This window comes from Suncus etruscus, chromosome 4 (genome assembly GCF_024139225.1).
Source record: "Suncus etruscus isolate mSunEtr1 chromosome 4, mSunEtr1.pri.cur, whole genome shotgun sequence".
NCBI classification, from domain to species: Eukaryota; Metazoa; Chordata; class Mammalia; order Eulipotyphla; family Soricidae; genus Suncus; species Suncus etruscus.
In genome coordinates, this window is record NC_064851.1 from 163,683,757 (window position 1) to 163,707,911 (window position 24,155).

General features: G+C 36.5%; 1 protein-coding gene across 2 annotated transcripts in view; it reads right to left on the minus strand.

Moving 5' to 3' along the window:
* The window catches only part of DMXL1 (Dmx like 1), a 159,531-nt gene that overhangs the window by 69,450 nt on the left and 65,926 nt on the right, over window positions 1–24,155 (minus strand). For both annotated transcript variants that reach the window (XM_049771388.1, XM_049771387.1), the window contains exons 20-28: window positions 22,559–22,728; window positions 20,897–20,994; window positions 18,673–18,838; window positions 16,494–16,755; window positions 11,855–12,930; window positions 10,794–10,985; window positions 8,643–8,719; window positions 3,974–4,101; window positions 2,926–3,174 (exon numbers count right to left, since the gene is read on the minus strand). In XM_049771388.1, the coding sequence (XP_049627345.1) occupies window positions 2,926–3,174; window positions 3,974–4,101; window positions 8,643–8,719; window positions 10,794–10,985; window positions 11,855–12,930; window positions 16,494–16,755; window positions 18,673–18,838; window positions 20,897–20,994; window positions 22,559–22,728 (2,418 nt within the window). The remainder of the gene's footprint in view (window positions 1–2,925; window positions 3,175–3,973; window positions 4,102–8,642; window positions 8,720–10,793; window positions 10,986–11,854; window positions 12,931–16,493; window positions 16,756–18,672; window positions 18,839–20,896; window positions 20,995–22,558; window positions 22,729–24,155) is intronic.

Genomic DNA, 24,155 nt, shown 5'->3' on the forward strand with positions numbered 1-24,155 from the left:
TGTGGCCTGTTCTTGTTTTATTTTCTATTCTCAGATTCTTTTGTTCCCACTGACATTTGATCAGTTGATCTACTTCACAACTCTACATCCTTTGTTATCTTCAAGAGGAGGGTGCTACCCACTGTAACTATCACTTAGGTCCCCTAATTTTTTCTTTTATTTTCTAAGTTAGTTCACATTCATGTTTTCTTTCAATACTCCATTATGTAATTGTTTTTACTAAAGAATAGCTTATGGATTCTGAAATTTAAATGTTATATGGTATAACCCAAGTGTGGCTGCCTCCCAGCTTAACCCTAAGTGAGCCACAAATATATTATGTTACTATATTTTTCAGCTAACTTGCACTAAACTAACATATACATATGAATTTGGTCCCTTAAATATTCAGAATTCAATTAAGAATTTAAATTTAAATTAAATAAGATTTAAAATGTATGATGGTATTTATGATAATACCTGAGAGACTATTTGAGTAATAGCATTTGTGCCTAGAAACAAACAGTGATTTGCAGTAGTATTTTTACAATGTATACTCAGTAGACTAAGTTGAAACTTAGAACATGCTGACTGGTTATAAGATATTTTGTTTAATTTTTACAGATATATAGACATTCCATAGCAATAATTTAATACCATTACCTTATTACACATAAGGTAACTAAATCAGTCTGGGGGTGAGGGAAGAGCATATGGGAGGTAGGAAAAAAACGGAGGTGTAGGGAGGACAAATTGGTGATGGGAATCCCCCCTGATTTTATGTAAATATGTACCTAAAATATTATTGTCAACAACATGTAAGCCACTATGATAAAAAATAATAATAAAATTGTAAACTTTAATAGAGCATAATCTCATATTGATAAAATCAATGCAGTGAAGAAATTATAGTGGAAAATACTCCAGAATACTGCAGTGTTCATCTCTGAGTGATAATAGAGTTATGTTATTTTAATTATATACTTTACATTTTTCTGTATAGACTTACTATTCTATAAGGAGTGTGTTATTTATGCAAATAAATATGATTTATTGCTAAAATTATATTTTTAATTATATATAAGCATATATAAGTGCATATAATATAATTAGTTATAATTAATACATAACATAAATTTATGTATTTATATATAATATGAATATCATTAATATAATTAATTATATATAAGTATATATAATTTAAAATATGGCCAAAATTAATTTGCTAATTATTTAATACTAATCTCAATAGAACCACAAAATCTTATTCTTCTTAGACTTTGAATTTGTACATCTAAATTAAGTTTAATAACAAAAAATAAAGTCACATGTATCCGCCAAGTTTCATGAGGTTAGTCATAAGCTATATAAATATTTTTATTTATATGAATAAATGGAGAACAGCTAATAATTCTTTTAAAATTATAAAGGAGATTCTATAAAAATGGAAATATTTTTAAGAATTTGAAGAACCAGGGGTTGGAGAGAGAGTACAGTGGGTAAGAAACTTGCCTTGCACACTGTTGATAGGGGTTCAATCCTTAGTACACCAGAGGGTCCAGGAGCAAAATCAAGAATCCCCAAGTACCAAGAGGAATGAACTGAGTGCAGAGTTAGGAATAATCCCCGAGGAATGCCAAGTGTGGCCAAAAAATGAAATACATTTTGAACAGAACTACTTTATATAAATATATACACAGACAGACATACAGAGACACACACACACAGATATACTCACTCACTCTAATAAATTATAAAAAGAAAACTTAGAAAGTCAGAAGGCACCATGAAGGTTCTTTTCAAGTCAGAAAGCTGGGTGTTTCAATCTTTAAATATTATATTAATTTATATATTATCTTTAAACATTATATATTGTTTTAACATTAGGATCTTTAGAAAATTTCATGTGATAGTTTAAAATATTTGTTTTTTTGTTTTTGGGTCACTCTGCAACGCTCAGGGGTTCCTCCTGGCTCTATGCTCAGAAATCGCTCCTGGCAGGCTCAAGGGACCATATGGGATGCCGGGACTTGAACCACAGACCTTCTGCATGCAAGGCAAATGTCTTACCTCCATGCTATCTCTCCGGGTCCCATATTTGTAATGATAATATAAACAATTAGAAATCCAAAATCCCTCATGGCCAGAATCATATGCAAAACATAAAGCAGGCTCATTTAAAATATTTTTCCAGTCATTTCAAGCCATAATCTGATTTATCAAGTTTATCAAAGATATTTTTTATTTAAAAATGTCTTAGGTTTAAAAAACATGAAAACTAAGAATTTAATTGCATAATGGGATGGTTTTAAAAAAATGTTAGTCATTGTTCTAAATCAAAAATATGGCTTGACTAAAAGAAAAATTTCCATTGTCTCATATAAAATGCCAAACAAAATAAAATTGGCCAACTGTTCCCCAGCCCCTGTGAACCACAAAGAAGCAAGCTGAATTGTAAAAGCCTATTTCTGAAGCTAATATCTTGCCTGCGAGACTGGGAGGGCTATGAGCACTGATGGTTGAAAGAGCTTTGGAAAAGGTCACACAGTCCATGGAGAATACCACTACCTGGTGGGGGCTAGGCACAGCAAAGTACCTTCCTGCCAAAGAAAGAAGAGATAATCTGTATTCGGAATAGCACAAAAATCAAAGTTATAGAGTATCTTAAAACAAATGAAAGCTTCAATAGTAGAAGATGTAAGAAAAATTTTAATCCTACATATTGGTGCAAGAATATAAAAACTGGATCTCACAACAGAAATTCTATGCTATATTTTACCATAGAGTACTTGTCTGAACATTAAGAAATGCTCTTTAATAAAAACTTTCTATGAATACATAAAGATGCAATTATTTTTGACGTAAAACGCAATTCTATTTGACAAAGCTGTTACTCAGATAATAAAGTTTCAGCCATGCTAAAACAGACAAACATTAAAAACTAACCATGTAAAGATTTTGAGTGTGTCTGTTCTTTGCTGGAAACATGTGCACCTCCACCAAATACAGCAGACCACATTTTGTCATTTAGAGGATGGGCCACAATCCGAAACAGCTCATTACTGGAATGTGTTGCCAAGCCATGAATGAAGAGACTCAGGTACACTGCTGTGAGAATCTCACAGAGCAGGGTTGTTAGTCCTGACTGGGCTTCCTCACCAGAAGAATTCAAAAGTCGCATTAGAGAAGTAATCCCTAGAAGAAAAACAACAAACAAAACAACTACTGACAATACATTTCTAAAAATAACGTTTTTTAATTTTGGAAAAAACTTATTACATTAGGATTGTCCTATAGATTCACAGACTAGTAGGTATTATTATAAATAACGTATTAATGTTGATTTTTTGCGGAATTTAGAGAAAAAAAACCTAAAATCTGTACTATAATTAAAATATGACAGACAAAATTTAACTGTCCTACCAAATGCCTTACTTTTGTGACAACAAAAACACAGAAAGTAACATAACAAAGCTTTTTTTTTTTTTTTTTTTTGGTTTTTGAGTCACACCCAGCAATGCTCAGGGGCCACTCCTGGCTCCAAGCACAAAAATAGTCCTGCAGGCTCGGGGGACCATGTGGGATGCCAGGATTTAAACCAATGACGTTCTGCATGAAAGGCAAATGCCTTACCTCCATGCTATCTCTACGGCCCCATAAAGCATTTAATTTAATTTATTTATTTATTGGTTTTTAGGTCATACCTGGAGGTGCTCAGGGACCATATGGGATGCAGAGATTCAAATCACTGTCCATCCGTCCTGGGTTGGCTGTGTGCAAGGCAAACGCCCTACCGCTGTGCTATCTCTCAGGCCCCAACAGAACATTTTAATATAATGATTAATGAAATGAATTAAGCAACTACATATTTTGAAATGAGTAATGAATTCTGTATTTGTATCAAGTTCCAATGATTAACAAAACCAAACTTCCTTTCCTTATCTGATTAAATCATTAAAGCTAAGGAAATTTCCATTTATAAACTGTTTCTTACCTGGCCATTGAGATGGTGATGTATTCGGAGTTATAGCTTCATCTAAGCTTCCTGTCTTCAAAGAGTGACGATGGGGAAGAAGAACTGTTTGATACACCATTCCAGTAAAGGGATTTGTTTGAAATGAACTAAAGGAAGAAAATATTTAAATAATAATAAACCATAAGGAACATCGATCCTAACAATAAGCAATAATAGTATAAAATTATGTAAATGAAATGTCACAGTTTTCCCATGTCTAGGTCTAATAGAGTATCTAAAAATAAATTCTTGTTTATAAGCTAAACTAATAATTATATTTATATGCTGATATTATATTAAACTGGTATATTATAAAAGGAGATATATACATGTAAATATACATATTCTAAAGTAAAGCACAAGAGAGTTTAAGTAAGGAATAAGCACCAATGCAAAATATCTAAATTAAAAAAAAGCAAATTAATTCAGTGCTGGCCATAAGTAGCAAAAAAAACTAATGAACTTTTTTTTTTTTTTTTTTTTTGGTTTTTGGGCCACACCCGTTTGATGCTCAGGGGTTACTCCTGGCTATGTGCTCAGAAATCGCCCCTGGCTTGGGGGGACCATATGGGACGCCGGGGGATCGAACCGCGGTCCTTCCTTGGCTAGCGCTTGCAAGGCAGACACCTTACCTCCAGCGCCACCTACCCAGCCCCAAAACTAATGAACTTTTAAGGACTAATAAATTTTATTTTATTTATTTATTTATTTATTTTTTGGTTTTTCGGTCACAGCCGGCAGTGCTCAGGAGTTACTCCTGACTCTGTACTCAGTAATTGCACCTGGCAGGCTCAGGGTACCATATGGGTTGCCGGGATTTGAACCACTGTCATTCTTCATGCAAGGCAAATGCCTTACCTCCATGTTATCTCTCCAGCTCCTAAACTTTAAAATTAATTTCTTTTTTAATTTAAACTCTATGGTTACAAAATTGTACATGATTAAGTTTCAGTAATACAATGTACACCACTCTTCATCAGTGCACATTTCCCACATCTATTGCCCCAGTTTCCCTACCACCTTTCCCTCCTACTAGCCACAAAGAGCAGACAGATTACCTCCGCCCCTTCTCAATCTCTATCTCTCTGTCACTGTCTCTCTCAAACTCTCATTCCTCCCCCCCTTTTTTTCTTTTTTCACACTGTGGTTTGCACTATTGCTAAAGAAGGGGTACTATGCATATTACTTTATTCCCCTTTCAGCATCCATTTCTTTCTAGGATGATCAAAAACTAATAAACTTTTAAAAACAAATCATCTGGTTGAAAACCAAGTTTATATAAGTTCAATAGAATATGTACTGGCAGTCTGTCTATCCTATCTCAGGGTAGATTATAACAGAATTGTGCACCAGGTACTAGGTATATAATACAATACCATAGTTCTAAACCAATAAAATTTATAAAACTGGAGAACGACTCAAAATAAAGTTGTATTTATTTATTTGCTTTAGTGGTGGGGGTCATACCTGGCAGTTCTCAGGATGGGCTCAGGATCTATTATGGCAGGGCTTTGGGAAACCATATGTGGTATGAGGGACTGAAATTGTTGGCTGCCTGCCACAACTAGCCTACTTACTATAATACTGTTTTTAAAGATAAAACTGCATAGTGACGTGAAAGCAAATGGGAAATTTTTTTGCATGATTTGGAAATCAGAGTAAGATTCTCCATGTAAACAAACATTAACATAATACTAAGCAAAAGGATCAATGAAAAAAATAATTTGCAGCTTCACTAGGGAATAAATTTGAGTAAAAATGTTACAACACATTTTGCTAAAATCTATTTAAAATTCCTGTGTTACATGTTAAATAACGGGCCCGGAGAGATAGCACAGCGGCGTTTGCCTTGCAAGCAGCCGATCCAGGACCAAAAGTGGTTGGTTCGAATCCCGGTGTCCCATATGGTCCCCCGTGCCTGCCAGGAGCTATTTCTGAGCAGACAGCCAGGAGTAACCCCTGAGCACCGCCGGGTGTGGCCCAAAAACCAAACTAACAAACAAACAAACATGTTAAATAACATGTAATTTAAATCAAATCAATCTATAACGTAATTGAATGTAATCGTATAATTTAAATCAATCAATCCAAATCAATGTGTTCTGATTGAGAAATCTTTTTTTTTTTCTGTCACGCCCAGCAGTGCTCAGGGGTTACTCCTGGCTCTACGCTCAGAAATCGCTCCTGGCAGGCACGGGGGACCATAGGGGATGCTGAGATTCGAACCACTGTCCTTCTGCATGAAAGGCAAACACTCTACCTCCATGCTATCTCTCTGGTCCCTGATTGACAAATCTTGTTAATCCTAATATTTTGGTGCATTTTGAAGTTTTTCTCCTTTTGCTCTCCAGTTTCAAGATAACAAAATGAATCAAATTTTTAACATTTTTCCTCCTATATTGTGTATGAAAATATTAGGATAAAAGCTATTGATAAAAAGCAGATAAGTAATCTTTAATAATAAAGTAAATTCCTTGAGGACTAGGGACAAAAAAATCAAGTTGCTAGTTGAGCTCAAATTCAGCACAGAATTCCTGAAGGAAGCAAAGACAGAGGTGCCCTGGACAAGCCTGACCAGGCTGAGTCCGGGGTCTCCCACATCATTACTGAGGGTGCTTCGGGTTTGAGCTAAATTCCAGCACAGAATTCCTGAAGGAGATTGGTGACTGGGAGAGACCAAGAGGACCTGTCGGCTTTGCGTGTTTCTCTTCTCTTCTCTCTCCTGAAGTTCTCCTGAGAGGGCCAAGAAAGGCCCGCAAAGGTCTCCTTGAGGCCCCAGAGGAGCACGTATGCTAAGCAAAGCAGAGCGGGCGTGCGCTCTTTCTAACTGATAAACAACACCATAACACGCAGAAAAAAAATCACACTACAAGCATGACAATTGGGAGCCCTACCCGGCAAACACCATGCACATAGAATGAAGATGATAGCTCTGATGACCCAAAAATTACCAACCATATGATTAATCTTTCAGAATAGAAATATGGAGGATCTTCATGGAAATCAAAGAAAACATAGCTCTAGCTGAACAGAACACAAAGAAAGAAATCAGAAAACTCCAAACAAAAATAACAGTTCTGAAAAACAAGATAGTTGAACTGAAAACCTCAATGGAAAGCCTCTCAAACAGGGTAATAGCAGCCAAGGACTAAATCAATGAACAGTAAGATGAAATGCAGAAAACTCCATACATACAGCAGAAGAGAATGGAAAAGAACGTTAAGGCAAACGATCAGACAATGGAAAAAGTACTCAAAGAATGTGAACAAATGAAAATAGAAGTCTTTGATAAAATCAACAGAAACAACATAAGAATCATTGGAGTCCCAGAGACCCAGAAAAAAGATCCCTAGGAAGAATCAACAGCCAAAGACATCACCACAGAGAAACTTCCAGAGCTAAAGACTGCATGCAATCAAATCCTGCATGACTGATGAGTACCAGCTAAAAGAGACCCGAAAAAAAAACACCCAAGACACATCCTAGTTACAATGACAAATTCCACAGATGGAGATAGAATACTGAAAGCAGCAAGATCCAAAAGGGAAATTACATTCAAAGGAGCATCCTTAAGATTTACAGCAGACATGTCACAAGAAAGTCTTAAGACCAGAAGATAGAGGTGGGATATTGTGACAAGACTGAAGGAAGGGTACAAGCTTCATGGATAAGCAACAGCTCAGAACCTTTCCAAATGCAAAACCAGCCTTAAAGGAAAAGCTGAAAAGCCTACTTTAGGACAAGACTGATCAACAAACACACCAAACTTATACACAAAGATGACGTTAAATCCCACGATAATCATCCCCCTCAATGTCAATAGACTAAATGCACCAATTAAGGGACACAGAGTGGCTAATGAATCAAAAAGATGAATCCAACCTTCTGCTGCCTACAAGAAACACATCTGAATACTTAAACAAACACAGACTCAAAATCAAAGGCTGGAGGAAAATCATCCAAACAAACAGCACCCTTAAAAAAGCTGGGGTGGCAATATTAATATCAGATGACAAAAACTTAGAAAAGTTGTGGAGCAGGTGAGGTGGCGCTAGAGGTAAGGTGTCTGCAAGCACTAGCCAAGGAAGGACCGTGGTTCGATCCCCCAGCGTCCGATATGGTCCCCCCAACCAGGGGCAATTTCTGAGTGCTTAACCAGAAGTAACCCCTGAGCATCATATGGGTGTGGCACAAAAAACAAAACAAAACAATTAAGTTAGAGAATATCAAAGAATTTAAAGAAAGCTACTGAATGGACAGAGTTTAAACAATGTTTATAATAATGCAGATAAATTAAATTGAAACCTCAGTACATAAATAGCAAAAAACAAAAATCAATAAAAAATTTTATAACGCTTTTTACATTCTAATTCAGTCACTCAATTCCTCCTTTGTGCTTCCATGACATGATTCATGTCATTATCAGCTAATATATTTTTCTCTAAAGTTAGATTAATAAATTATTAAAATTCATTTATAACATAATTCATAATAACATAAATTAAATAACATAATATAAATTATGGAAAAGAACACTCTAGCCATACCCATTTTTATAACAAACGAGGCTAAAGTAACCAGTTTTTCTAAAACACAGAAATATTCTGAAGCGGCACATTAAGAATTCCTAAATTTTATCAATTTATACCTGTAATTATGACTACCACAAAGGCACTGATAAATACAAGCAGAAAGTGAGGCTGCTAAAGTATGCATGACATATACCTAGAAGAAAAACAAAACAAAATTATTCAAGTGTAAGTATTTTTTAAGTATTTTAAACAAAATTTTTTTCAATACATAGTTAGGCATTATTAAATTATTATTAAATTGCTGTTATGAACTATATTTCCTTATTTCTTTAACATTTATTTCTGCCTCTCCACAGGTTTCATCACAACCAAACTTAAAACGGAACACTAGGCTTTGGCAGAAATTATACACAGATCTGCTATTTGAACAAATGGTAACAAATGTTTTAACTCTTCACTACTGCATGAAATATGCATGTAAAATCCTTTAAGAGTCAATCTGCTTCTTGTTCAACCAAAAGATAAAGTTCAGACTGATAGGTCATTGGAGAATATATTATCAAATATTCTAACCACCACAGAAAAAGGATACATTAAATATTTAGAGAAAAGCCAAGATACAAAAATACAACAATTAAACTTGCTACAAACTTTTGTAATAAAGTTTCCAAAATTGGACTTGCAAGAGCAATTAACAGAAATAAATCTTAGACAAAATATAACCTAAATAAGCAGATTAAAATAAAAATTAGTGGGGCCGGAGAGATAGCATGGAGGTAAGGCATTTGCCTTTCATGCAGGAGGTCATCAGTTCGAATCCCGGTGCCCCATATGATCCCCCATGCCTGCCAGGAGCAATTTCTGAGCCTGGAGCCAGAAATAACCCCTGAGCACTGCCGGGTGTGACCCAAAAACCACAAACAAAACAAAACAAAACAAAAAAATAAATAAAATAAAAATTAGTATTTTCGTTCATAACAAATAAAACTAAAAAACCCTAATCTTTTGTTCAGCTTTGGGTCTGTATCTTCAATGCTCAGGGCTTATGCCTGGTGCTCACGAGTGTACTTCTGGGGATCAAATTCAGGATGGCTGTGTGCAAGGCAAAAGCCCAATCCACTGTACTCCAGCTCCCCCCAAAATCAATATTATTGGGATGCACTCTCACAAGACTGATTTAATAGCTTGGCAAAAACTTAAGCATACAAACTTTAAGAATTTCACAGGCCCTTTCTGTTGTGACTGGCTTATAAATAAGTGAAGACCTAACCTGAGGAGAAAAAAATTTTCACAACATCAACTGGAGAAATAGTATAGGGGTTGAGAGGCTTGCCTTGAATGAAGCTAACTGGGTTTGATTGCTGGTACCCAATATGGTCCCCATGAGTAGTCCTGGAAAAGTTTGATCCCTGAGGACAATGCCAGGAGGAAGCCCTGAGCACTGCTAGGAATGCACCCGAAGCAAACCAATCAATTAACCAGAACCAAAAAAAGCTTTCTTGTTTATTAGAAAAACATTTACTGGGGGCCGGTGAGGTGGCGCTAGAGGTAAGGTGTCTGCCTTGCAAGCGCTAGTCAAGGAAGGACCATCCCCCGGCGTCCCATATGGTCTCCCCAAGCCAGGGGCGATCTCTGAGTGCTTAGCCAGGAGTAATCCCTGAGCATCAAACGGGTGTGGCCCAAAAAATCAAAAAAAAAAGAAAAAAACAAACAAAAAAGATTTACTGATGTATTAGTAGGTTTTTCTTTTCATTTTAGGGAAGCAAAGCAATCCTTATTGAAAAATTCTAGAGAAATATGAAGGGATGAGGGGAGAGAACACAGGTTTCTCCAGAGCAGAAAAAGTCATAATTTAATGGTCCTTTTACATCAAAATATCAGATTCTTATTTCTGACAATCACCATTTTAATTAAGTTCATACATAAAAAATTACTCCTGGGTCTAAATATAGACTTATTATCTTAATAAAAATTACCTGTGAAGTGATATAAAATTGATGTACCTTATTGGCATAAGTAACACAATAATATCTATTGGTATAATTAACGCCTGCTCATTAGAAATCTTCTCTGATCAAAATCGTTATAAAACTTGATCATGTAAATAAATTATTATAGGTAGAACTTGCAATTAAAATTCAGTTATTATAATTATTTCACTATTAGAATTTGTTATTTAAATTTTAAAATAAAAAATCATAAAAATTATCTTTTACTGTTATTATTGCATATCACTAATTCAAAATGTTGAAACCAATCATACTTACTTTGTTGTTTTGGTTATCGGGATAGGGTGGTGAATCAAAGTTTATTATGGCATGCAGAATATCATGAGTTAGATTACTAAGGTGCAATAATGGATTGGCAACCACTGTTTTGGCACTGGCTGTACAAGCAAAAAGGAGAGGGACTGAGGTCTGCTCAGACAGAGGGTTAGGAAATATGGGTTCTGACGTTTCCTTGAAAAAAAAAGAAAAAGTTTCATCAGCCATTTATAATTACAATCTATTTCTTAACATAATTTAGAGATTCTTTTGTAAAACTTTCAAGTTTTAATGCAATCAAAACTTAAAAGTTTGATGTAAGCTTTTATATTAGACTGTATCTAAAGAGATATAACAACTATAATGAAAACTGACGGGATAATACTTTCTTGTAATAAAGAGCAATTCCTCTTCTCAAAAAACATCCATATAAGAAATGCACGGGCCCGGAGAGATAGCACAGCGGCGTTTGCCTTGCAAGCAGCCGATCCAGGACCAAAGGTGGTTGGTTCGAATCCCGGTGTCCCATAGGGTCCCCCGTGCCTGCCAGGAGCTATTTCTGAGCAGACAGCCAGGAGTAAGCCCTGAGCACCGCCGGGTGTGGCCCCAAAACCAAAAAAATAAAAAGAAATGCACAATATGAACTTAGCAGCTCACTCTTTCAATGGAGCTGAAACAACAGTCCTGAAACTTAACACATAATTCATAATATAAAGCATCATACAGATAAAATAATACAAATCAATAACATAAAAACATAATATAAAACATCATAAAAACTGCAATGAATAAAATAAAATTTAATATTTAAAATGAGAATATCAAAAACTTTCATATAGGGGGCAGAGAGATAGCAAGGAGGTGGGGCATTTGCCTTGCATGCAGGAGGACGGTGGTTCGAATCCCGGAATCCCATATGGTCCCCCGAGCGATTTCTGAGCGTAGAGCCAGGAGAAACCCCTGAGCGCTGCTGGGTGTGACCCAAAGACAAAAAAAAAAAAAAACCAACAACAAAAAAACCCCTTTCATGTATGTGCTTATTGGCTACTCTGTAAGTTACATACCTGCTGAGATTCTTGCAAAAGTAAAATTAATTCCATTCTCACAGATGCAAGTCCCCCACCATGGGATCCATGAAGTATACAGTAACTAAGAAACATTCGTAAGAGTGACTGATATTTCAAAAGCCACTGTCTTTTTTCCTCAAAGATTTCTCTCTGTTGCTTCATTTTTGTTTGGTGAGGCAAGTCATCAGTATTTTCACTTAATCCAAATTTCTCTTCATCTTCTCTAATAGTGGACTTTAATTCTTCAGCATCTGAACAACAGTCACAAGTTCTCTGAAGAGCTATCACTTCTTTTTCAAGCCAATGGTATAGTTGATAACGCAATTTTCCACCATCAATTTCATAGCCAGTGGATAAAGTACGAAGTTCCACTGTGAGAATTTTTAAACATGCTCTAAACTTTAACTGAACTGCAATGATATCTTCTGATGGATTTATAATATCATTTTCATCTAGAGAGACTGTGCAATTAGAACTTGTTTCATCTATTTTACTGAGGCCGCTCTGTGAAGATTTCAATTCTTTCCTTGAAATAGAGAGATCTTCATTTTCTTCCTCATTATCAGTGTCCCATTTTAATTCTAAAGAGTCATCCTGAAATACAACACTTGGTTGACTCCAGTCAAAAGAAAGAGTGGAATTTGATTGTTTCTCTGAGGAGCCCTCTGAAGAAGATCCAAAACCATTGATCAGTGACTGTGACCAATCTAGAGCAGAAGATTTATCTTCCTTTGTATCCAATTTTAGTGAAGGTGAACAATTTTTACTAGTATTCAGAAAACTCGATGCTCTACAAAAACCTTTTGTTTTTCTGATGACTTTTGGCAACTTTGATAATACTTCCAAAGCCAACATAGGGCAACCAGCTTTTAAATGAGCACTGGCAGTAGTAAAAAATAATCTTCTTTCACTTAAACTAATTGTCTCTGCTAGTCCACTTTTTTCTGTTAAACTCATGTGTCTGGAAAATGCATCCACTGATCCAAAATGACGTCTCAGCAAAAGAGGATGTGTTCTTAGATAATTATAGAAATTAAAAACTGCAGGGTTACAAGTTGACATCTTGACTTGATCTGAAAACAAGTAAGTCAACAAAACTTTTCAAGAATAGTACAGTCCTCCATTTTCTCTACTTTGCATTATAAATTTTTTTGGGGGGGGGCCACTCCTGTCTCTGTGCCCTGGAATCACTCCTAACAGGTTTTCCAGGGACCATATGCTATGACAGGGATTGAACCTGAGTCAGTTGCATGCAGGCAAGAATTGTACCTGCTGTACGGTCTCTTTGACCCTACTCTGGCACCTTTATCAACCTAATATTTTAATATTTTTTATTAACAGATCACACTAATACATAGCATTTAATAGACAAAAGCATTTTTGCAATAAAAGAGTTGAAGAACAATAACAATAAAAGGTTATGATGGTCTCACATCTCTTCTGATAATAATCTCAGATAACACCAAATATCCCCTAATATACTTTTAGTTGTTTCCTTCCTTGAATATGTATTTGTAGTCTGCTTTGTTAGTTTTTCATAGCTAAGAATGTGCTAGGGTTCAGTGCTTAACATCTTTTCTATCTACTCTCCCTGGGTAAACTTAACAAACTGTCATGGACTTACCACATATATGCTGATAACTTAAAAGCTTCAATTTCCATTCTCAACTTCACAATGTAATCTAGGCGTATGAATATTTACATGTTATGTATACACTTGCCCCGGGGTCTTTTATTTACCGTGTTTTTTAGTCAAAAATAAGGTATCTACTTTGATCATTTGCTCATTAATTACATATCTCTACTCAAAGGTCATTTTACCAGAAAAGTCTTCTTTTTCAAAGTAATTATCTCCAAATAAACTCTCTTCCCTCAAATATTTGTTTATTGCTCAAGCTTAAAAGCAAATAATTATCCCTGACTCATTTCCAAACCAAACCATATTATATTCAGTAAACAATAAAACTATATTCCACAAATCAGACATTTTTCTCTCCCCATCAGTATCACGCCTAATTTTTAATTTGTAAGAATAAGTTTGATTGGTTGTGAAAGTATGTGATCATTATTAATTCCAAATTAAAAAATTTTAAAGACTTTTAAGTTACTAGAAAATGCCCTTCCTTCCTTCTTCCTTCCTTCCTTCCTTCCTTCCTTCCTTCCTTCCTTCCTTCCTTCCTTCCTTCCTTCCTTCCTTCCTTCCTTCCTTCCTTCCTCCCTCCCTCCCTCCCTCCCTCCCTTCTTCCTTCCTTCCTTCCTCCCTCCCACCCTCCCTCCCTCCCTCCCTCCCTCCCTCCCTTCTTCCTCCCTCCCTCCCTCCCTTCTTCCTTCCTTCCTTCCTTCCTTCCTTCCTTCCTTCCTTCCTTCCTTCCTTCCTTCCTTCCTTCCTTCCTTCCTTCCTTCCTTCCTTCCTACTTCCTTCCTTCTTCTTTCCCTCTTTCCCTCCCTCCCTTTCTCCCTCCCTCCCTTCTTTGCATAGCCAGAATGTGCAGGGTGATTTTTCCTGGCTCTGCACACAGAAATCACTTCAAGCAATATTCAGTAGACTATGGTTCCAGGGATCAAACCCAGGTACTATGCATGCAAGGCAAGTTGTGTGTAACTAATTAATTGTACTGTTGTACTAATGCTCTAGTCCCCTTTTCTTTCTCTCTTCCATTAAAGTGAGTTTAAAATCCCTAGCTTGATGGCTAGGAAACTGAGTAACATGGCTTTTTTGCTGTTTCTTAATAACAGCTCTTGACTAAATTATGAAATGTAAAAAGTCATAACTAGAACCTTTACCATTTAATATTCTAAATTATGCTATTATATATACTTTCTACTTACAAAGTATTTAAAGTACATACTTTACTTATATTTTAATTCATTTAAAGAATTCTTAGTTTATACTAACTTCTAGGGAAAATTTTAGCAGAGAATTGCTAAAATAAAGGAAAAAAATAGACATAAAACATTACACTTAAAAAATGTGGCTAGAGTGACAGCACAATGGGTAGGGCTCTTCTCACGTTCAATCTCCAGCATCCTATGTGGTCCCCCCCAGGCCACCAGGAACAATTCCTGAGTGCAGAGTCAGGAGTAAGCCCTAAACATTGCTGGATGTGGCCCCCAAAACAAAACTAACAACAAGAACTTATTTAGCACAGGACAGAGAGAGAGTTCTAAGATGAGGGAAGATGCAAAGGCCCTGAGATTGGTCCAGAGGGCACTGAACTATTTCATGGGTACCTTTTCCATAGTGGCCCAGCTGTTCCCAAGCATCACTGGGACGGAGTAGCAAATGCATCATGGAGCTTGAGCACTGACATGTTCTGTTTCCACAGCTGGCCTTGAGCAGTGCTAGGAGAGGGAAGATATCCACTCCCTCCTACTAACTAACTTATTAAAAGTTTAAACAAAAGTTTAAAACTTTTGTTCTGTTTTGTTTTTGGACCACATCCAGTGGTGCTCAGGTGTAACTCTTGGCACTGCTTTCAAGAATTAGTCCCTGTGGTATACTTGGGAGACGATATGAATGCAGGGGATAGAATCAGGAAATAGAACAGAATCAGTCGGACCATGCAAGGCAAACATCCTACTGCTATACTCTGGCCCCAAGCTTAAGACTTTTAATCAATAACTTTAAGTCATCTTTCTTTACACTGCACATATTTTCATTATAAAAATAATAAAACTGAATAATATATTAATTTCCACCAATGGTAAACTGACTTGATTACCGCATTTTCTTTAAAATGTTTACATTTATGAGTTTAAAATATTTAACATATCAATTTTATAAAATAGAACATCTTAAGCTATTACTACCAAAGTATTCCTCTAACTCTTCCCCGCAAAAGAAAAAGAAAACTGGGGCCGGAGCAATAGCACAGTGGGTAGGGCTTTTCGCCTTGTACGTAGCCAAGCAGATTTGATCTCTAGCATCCCATATGGTCCCCTGAACCTGCCATGAGCAATTTCTGAGTGTAAAGCCAGGAGTAACTCCTGAGCGCCACTGGGTTTGATCCCTGGAACCATAGTCTACTGGGTAGTCCAACAACAACAACAAAACCTGTACAATAGATACATTATCCTGTACCTCATCTAAACCAGTAAGTCTTGGACAATGTCTTAAATTTGTGTTCTATGACAGGTTGCTTCCACTACCTAAAAGTTCCTATTTTGTAAAGATTTGATGAGCTACTTTTCAAGTCTGGAAATGATCAGAAATTTTCCATAAAAAATAATGTATAGCACTACTTCATACACACACACACACACACACACACACACACACACACACACACACACACACACACACACGATATCCTGATGAGATTATACGAAATATAACAATCTACCTCTGGACAGTATGGAAAAACTGACAGCTAGTACCACAAACAGGGTGGGGATGGAGAGACAGCAAGGAGGTAGGGCATTAGCCTGGCATGCAGAAGGACGATGGTCAAATCCCGGCATCCCATATGGTCCCCCGAGCCTAGCAGGAGCGATTTCTGAGCGTAGAGCCAGGAGAAACCCCTGAGCGCTGCCGGGTGTGACCCGAAAACCAAAACCGCACAAACAAAAACCAGGGTGCTCTGATTCACAAACATCAATAAAAGTCTCTCAGTAACATCTGAGAAGTCCAACTTACCGTCATCCTCTGAAGCAGGTTGCTTTACCAGTGTTCCCAGAGCATTACCGTAATCTTCTAGAATCCAATATGCCATGCTCCGAAGGAAAGGATCAGAATTCATACTTATGTTCAATGACTTCAGTTCACTGACAGGAGAATCAACTCCCAAAATTTTTTTATATAAAATAGATTTATATGTTGTAGATGCATCAAATTCAGACTCATAAAGTCTTGCTATTATAAGAGCCAACTGGATATCATTCAGTTTCTCGAGACAGACCTTAAGAAAATGAAATTTTGTTTGCAAATAAGTGAGCACATCTTTCATTTAGGATAAACTCAACTAATAGCTGCAGAAAGAAATTTGATTAGCATCAAGATTATGGAACAAATAAATGATACATGCTTGTTTTGCATATCTATTGATATCATTTGCAGGCATACTGAACTGCTGATATTAAATACATATATTTGTAAAAAGACTTAACCCAATGAAATGCTAAATAATTTTTAAAAGCATCAATTCATAAGAAATACTGTTTTATACTGAAATTTTAACCTCCCTATTCACTTCGGCAATATAAAACTAAGCAAATGAACACATTTAGATAGCAATATCAGAATATCATAGTCACAATAGCACTGAAGGTCACCAAGATATAATTAGCTAAAAGTTTTCCAAGTTTTACCAATTTACATTCAAGCTACTTTGTTAACCTACTTATAAAAGTTCTCTCTCTCTCCCTTCTCTCCTCTCCTTCTCTCTTTCCTCTCCCTCTCCTCTCTCTTTCCTTTCTCTCTCTCTCTCTCTCTCTCTCTCTCTCTCTCTCTCTCTCTCTCTCTCTTCTCTCTCTCTCCCTCCCCCCCTCACTTTTGGGACATTCCTGGCAGCAATCAGGGGTTACTCCTGGCTCTGCACTCAGAAATTCCTCCTGGTAGGCTTAAGGGACCATATGGGATGCCAGGGATCATATCTGGGTCAGCCGCCTGCAAGGCAAATGCCCTACCACTGTGCTACTGCTCCAGCTCCTATTTATAAATTCTTAATAGTCATATATATCAATGGAAAGAGGTACTAGGAGTAATACTTAGGACACTGGTGGAGGAAAGGAGTCTCTCTGGTAGTGGATGCAGTACAGGGATGATGTATGCATGAAAATGATAATGAGTAGTACTGAAAACCCTGGTATATCAATATAAATTTTTTTAAAAAACGAGTTAGATTAAGCTATCCTTAGCTATCATGGATTGGAAGATTAACACTATCAAAATACTCCCTAAAACATTATATAGATTTGATGCAGTCTCCAGAATACCCAAGAGATAACTTCAAAGAAGAAGATAAAACACTCTGAAATTCATATGGAATAGTAACCCCCAGGAATAGTCCGAACAATGCTCAGAATATAAAAAGATGGAGGCATCTCTTTCCTCAATTTAAACAATACTACAAAGAGATAGTAATTAAAACAGCATGGTATTGGAATAAGGACAGACCCTCAGATTATGGAATTGAATTGAAGATTCAGAGATAGACACTCAGATATATGGTCATTTTATCTTTAATAACAGAGAAAAAAAAAAGAAAAGAAATGGAATAAGAAAAGCTTTTCAATAAGTAGTGTTGGGAAAACTGGTTGACCACAAGCAATATATCTATATCTATATCTAAAATAATAAAGGAGAATATGTCCAAATGCCTAAAGGTTTTGAAATGAAGAGCACATAACTAGTTTCCATTGTGAGGAAGGGGAGAGAAAAGGTCAAGGGACAACACAATATGACATTGGTGGAAGGAAGTGGTTACTCTGGAGAAGTAGGGAGTTTTAAAAAGGGAAATTTAAAAGGGTATAAGTGCCTGCCATAGAAACAGGCTGTGAGTGGAAGGTTTACCCAGGACACTGGGAGGGAAATGGACACTGACTAAGGGACTGGTGTTAGGGACTGAATCTCAATTATGAATAACACTGTAACTTTGAGGAATCTACTTTTCTCTACTAACCAGTATAATCTTGGTTTATGTTATGTAAATATCCTTCAAGCAAACTAATAAAATTTTAAGTCACTATAAAATATTATTAGTTACTTCAATTATTTAATATGTGCCATTTCCAACATACTTGAATTGAAATTGAAAAATTAATAAATTCTAGTAAATGAATGACAATGCTATAATTTAAAAAATTGCAATCATTACCTCAATTGCATCTTGGAGGCAACCAGCTAAAAGAAAAAAGGCTGCAGAATGTTCAAATCTTTGTTTCCCTAACAAAGAAAAAGCATTCTTTAAAGCTGCTTTCCGCCACCGCTCATCCTCAAAATTATGTCCAAAAAACTGTGTCATCTTTGTATCTTTTTGGGATCTATAAAAGAGATAAGCATTAAAATTTTGTAACATAGTGTTTCTATATCAGAACCAATTTTGTAAAGTTATCCACTTAAAACTTAAAACTTAAGATATATACTTTCCAGTTCGTAAATCACTAGACTTCGCTTCTTTTCCAAGCAAAGGAACATTTAGGTAATTATATTTTTTTCATATAAATCTCATTACTAAATAAATTTCTTTCCAACTTAAAAACATACATTAGTAAGTACTGTTAAAATACTTTTTGAATCTATGCAACACACATAATTTATACTTGTTTTCCCTTCCCCTTCCTCTATTGATGCTGTTGCGAAGACGGAGTCACACACCGCAGACTATGGTTTTTGCACATTTAGCTGTGGTCTGCACAGTACTCGTCAGAGATTGTATTTCCATCTGCAGCATTTGACATTTGCTAAAAGAAGTCACACTCGTGGCTTTAGTGCTTATGCTTTAGTTGTGGCCCTTATACCCTCCTGGCTGTGGTGCACCAGGCACTCATTTATATCAGGGATCCCAAATGGCAGAGCTGCCAGGTCTGCCTCTAGTTCATGTGGAAATACTGGGGATTGAACTTTCTTGTAAATCAGGCAACTTGGCCACTGAACCATTCCCCAGTCTCCTATAATTATCGCTTTTGTATTAATGTACTAATTAACTCTTACTCCGGTTGCCTATCTTAAAATGACTCTAATGATCAAAATCTTAAAATTTGATGGCTGGAGTTATAGTACAGTGAGTAAGGTGTTTTACAGGAGGCCAACTTAGGTTCACTTTCCAGCACTCCATATTGTCTCCCAAACTGCCAAGAATGACCCATGAGCATAGAGGAAGTAGCAAGCCCTGAACTTTGAAAGGTGTAGCCTCAACATCCCTACCACCTAAAATAAGTCCAAAAAATTTGTTCTGATTCAAAATATTCTAAAATATCTAGTTTCTTAAGAAACTGATCTGATACCATGATTTTTTCCCAAGGTTTTTCTTCCTATAAAGTTACCTAGGAATGAACAAACAAAAGTATTTATGATAATCATGTTGAATAAGTCTTGCTTGTTGAAGGGGAAGAGAAAAAAAATATAATCTTAGCTCAGAAGTGGAGTCAGAGTACACTGGATGAAAGCAGTTTTAGGTAAGATTATTCATATATTCTTTTTATTTTTCATTTTCTTTCTAATTTTGGACCATAGCTCCAAGTTACTCTGGCAGTGGTGGTAGTATTAAGGACTGAATCTGGGCCACATGTACTTTCAAGCCCACTGAACTACCCTCTCCCACCTTCATGTACTCTTCATAGGGTCTAAGACTTAATCCTGCTATATATTAAACCAATCTACTTTCTTTACTATTTTAGGCACACGTCTGGTTCACCTCTCGATTCTAGATGAAAAATTAGTAAACAATATTTTTGTTATTATTATTTTATAAAAACTTAAATTTGCTTTAAACTTAAGTGACCTGATCAAGATTTTCCTCTTAGGAATTTGGGAGAGCACAGGAGTTGAAGACTGCTTTACATGTGGCTTACTTGGGCATTGCATGTGATCCCCAGAGCACTGCTGGAAATGGACCCAGAGCAGAGAGTCAGGAGTAAATCCGGAACACAGTCATATATAACCCTGAGCACCCCAAAATAAAACAAACAAACCAAAAAAAAAAAAAAAAAAAGATTCTTCACCTCTGGAACACATGTGGGCTTCTACGCTTAAAAAAAAAACAAACCTCGGGGCCAGAGTCATAGCACAGCAGGTAGAAGTTTGCCTTGCACGTGGCCAATCCCCGGCATTCCAAATGGTGCCCTGAGCCCTGAGCCCTGAGCCAGGAGTAACTTCTAAGCACAGAGTGCCATGGGTGTGGCCCAGGAACCCCTGCTCCACAGTAAAACCTCTATTTAAATTTAAAAATCTAAGATCTATGTGAATCACATGAACAATCTTTACTTCATATATTTATATCCGATAATGATTTTCAATTTATTCATTTCTTTTTAAAACTTTTAGTCACTATAATTCACATATCACAATAAGGTTTCACGAATATGATGTTTTTTACCTACCTATATAATCCCCAAATGATACCTTTCTTTCTCATTGCAAGGTAAAAAATGGCTGCATCTAAAGGATCATTCTTTCTATAAAAGGCGGCTTTGGCTACCTGTAATTAAAACAAAAATTTTATAGAAACAGTTTAACCTGATTTTTTATTTACATAAAGTGTTGTGATTTATAATACTGTTAATAACAGGGTTTCATGCCTCTACCATTCCAACATCACATTCTCCACCAAACTAACTGCTTCCACCATTTATCTCAGGGTCCCCCCACTCAACCAGCTATCCCCCAAGACAAATTTTAAATGAACAAATAATTTCCATCATATATAAAAATGGCATACTTATTAAAATTTTCAGTAACTTGTGTGTGCGTCTCTCTCTTTATAGTAGTGCTAAGGGGCTCCAGTGCTTGTAGAGGGGAAAAGGGTATCTGGCATTGAGGATCAAACCCAGGCCTTACACATGCAAAGCATGTGCTCCATGACTTGAGCTACATCCCCTGCCCCTGTGGAAGCCACTGTTATCAATGCTCACACCAACAGTGCTTGAGTCCACACCTAAGGTCCTCAATAGGTCATGCAGTGCTTAAGAACAAAGCTAAGGTAATCTCCCAGAAGTGCTCTATTACTTGAACTATGTCCCCAATAAATAATAAAAACATGGTTTTCGAAAGCTGGAGACATGTACAGTGGGTAGGGCCCTGCATGTGTGAACAACCTGGGTTCAATCCCCAACACAACATATGGTTCCCTGAGCACCACCAGGAATGACCCTAAGCACAGACCAGGGTCTGGTGCTCAGCATCACCGGGTTTTGTCCAAAACCAAAAAAATGATAATCACACACTTTTTGGGTTACATATATGAGGGCCCTTGTTTTGACCTCTGTTATCACAAAAGTAAGCAAAACCAATGTATGTGATTACATGTATAAAGATATATATGCATATTTTATATATATATGTATACTATCCTACAAAGTAATTTATAAGGATATTTCAAGTAAACAGATATTGAAAATAAGAATTCTCTTTGCATTACAAATGTCACTAATGCTTCACTTCTCTAAGCATATAAATACTTTATTTTTCAACTATCCATGCAGGGGAAGAAGCATCCATAGCAGGCCTTTTGAGGAATCCCAGGGGGGTTCAGTTGTCCACACCAGGAAAATCCGGGGATACATCTGGTGAGCCCCCTGAGTTCCCCTTAAATGAAGCTATCTATGCATGGTGTGGCAAGTACCCATGCGCTAACCTATTGTGTCACAGGAGCTCAAGAAATAATTTTTCACTTGATCTTAGCCAAAAGGCCATTTTTCCAAATTTCAACTGTCAACTAGCAATTTAAAATTTAGAATATAAATTTTATTAAATTCTTCTTATATACCTTCAGGAGTATATATATACTTCAGGAGAAGTACTGACTTGCAAGCAACAAAGCTAGGTTCAATTTCTGGTACCACATCTGGTACCTTGAGCCCAGTCAGGAGTGATCCTTGAGCACAGAGCTGAGAGTTCTGTGAACCGCTCCCCCCATCCCTCTGCCAAAATACCTTTGAAAAACCATTTTACAAATTACAAATATTAACAGCAGAGAAGATAGAGATCACTTAAAGAAATATTCAAAATATCTTAATTCACTACACACAGAAACAAAAACTTACTTTTTCTATGCATTTGCGTAAGATACGGTTACTCCGAACCCACCATCCCACACCCATAGCTCTGAGTTCAGACCAAGTGGGGTCATCTTTCTGCATTGCTGGCAACATGTTCAGTAGTTCTTCTTCTGCTACTGAGTGAAATGCCCAGGCAAAGTGGCTTGTAGACAGGCCTAATGAAACATCAATAAAAATATTCATCGGGAAAACAAACATGGTAATATAATGATTGTTAGAAACACGACCTTCATACTTAGAACCAAAGTGTCTAATTCTATTAGAGATCACACTGTTGCAACTAAGTATTTAGGGGTAGAGGCAATGAGAGGTTATTTATCTTCCAAACAAATCAATTTTTCCTACAATTCAAATGCATTTTCAAATTGCACATTATTCTTAATTGATTGGTTGTTGAAGTTTCTCATGCACATAAATCCAATAGCACACTCATCACCAGTGTACCCATCATTCTCCATCAAGGACCCCAACACCTTAAAAATAAAACTGCTATGGCCAATGAGGATTTTTGTTCTACAGCTATTGACATAATTAGAACAAGACAACATAGTCTAAGGAGTCAGTAATGGTTAGAGCTAGATATGCAAGCAGAGACCTGGGTTTGATCCCTGGCATCACATGGTCCTCTTCAGCACGAGAGCAACCCCCAAGCACAAAATGGTGTCAGTCAATAGCTGCCCTCTTCCCCAGCACTACCAGGTGTGACCAAAAAGCCAAAATGAATCCCCCCAAAATGACAAACTCTTGAAGCATTATTCTATATGACACTTTTATAAAGCCATTGATTTTTTTAAATATCTTTATCTAAACACCTCAACTACATACATAATTGTGGTTGGGTTTCAGTCATATAAGGAACACCCCCCTTCACCAGTACAACATTCCTATCACCAATGTCCCAAATCTCCCTCCTCCCCACCCCACCTCAACCTGTACTCTAGACAGGCTTTCTACTTCCCTCATTCATTCACTTTGTTATGATAGTTCTCAATGTAGTTATTTCTCTAACTGCAATAATCACTCTTTGTGGTGAGCTTCATAAAGTGAGCTGGATCTGCCAGCTCTCCTCTCTTTTGTCTCTGAAAATTATTGCAAGAATGTCTTTTATTTTTATTAAAACCCATAGATAAGTGAGACTATTCTGCATCTATCTTTCTCCCTCTGGCTTATTTCACTCAGCATAATAGATTCCATTCATGTAGGAAAATTTCATGACTTCATCTCTCCTGACAGCTGCATAATATTCCACTGTGTATATGTACCACAGTTTCTTTAGCCATTCGTCTGTTGAAGGGCATCTTGGTTGTTTCCAGAACCTGGCTATTGTGAATAGCGCTGCAATAAATATAGGTATAAGGAAGGAATTTTTGTGTTCCTATCAAAGCCATTCTTCTCTATCTTTAAAGCAACCTTTGTTTTAATATATGTAAACCTTTGATTTAATATATGTACTATAAAAAATACCTAAATTTGGAGATAAATAGGGGTGGGAAAGGATTGATGGAGGGAAGCAGACACTGGTGAAGGAATTACTGTTGAAACATTTTATGCCTGAATCCCAATCACAAATAATTTTGTAATT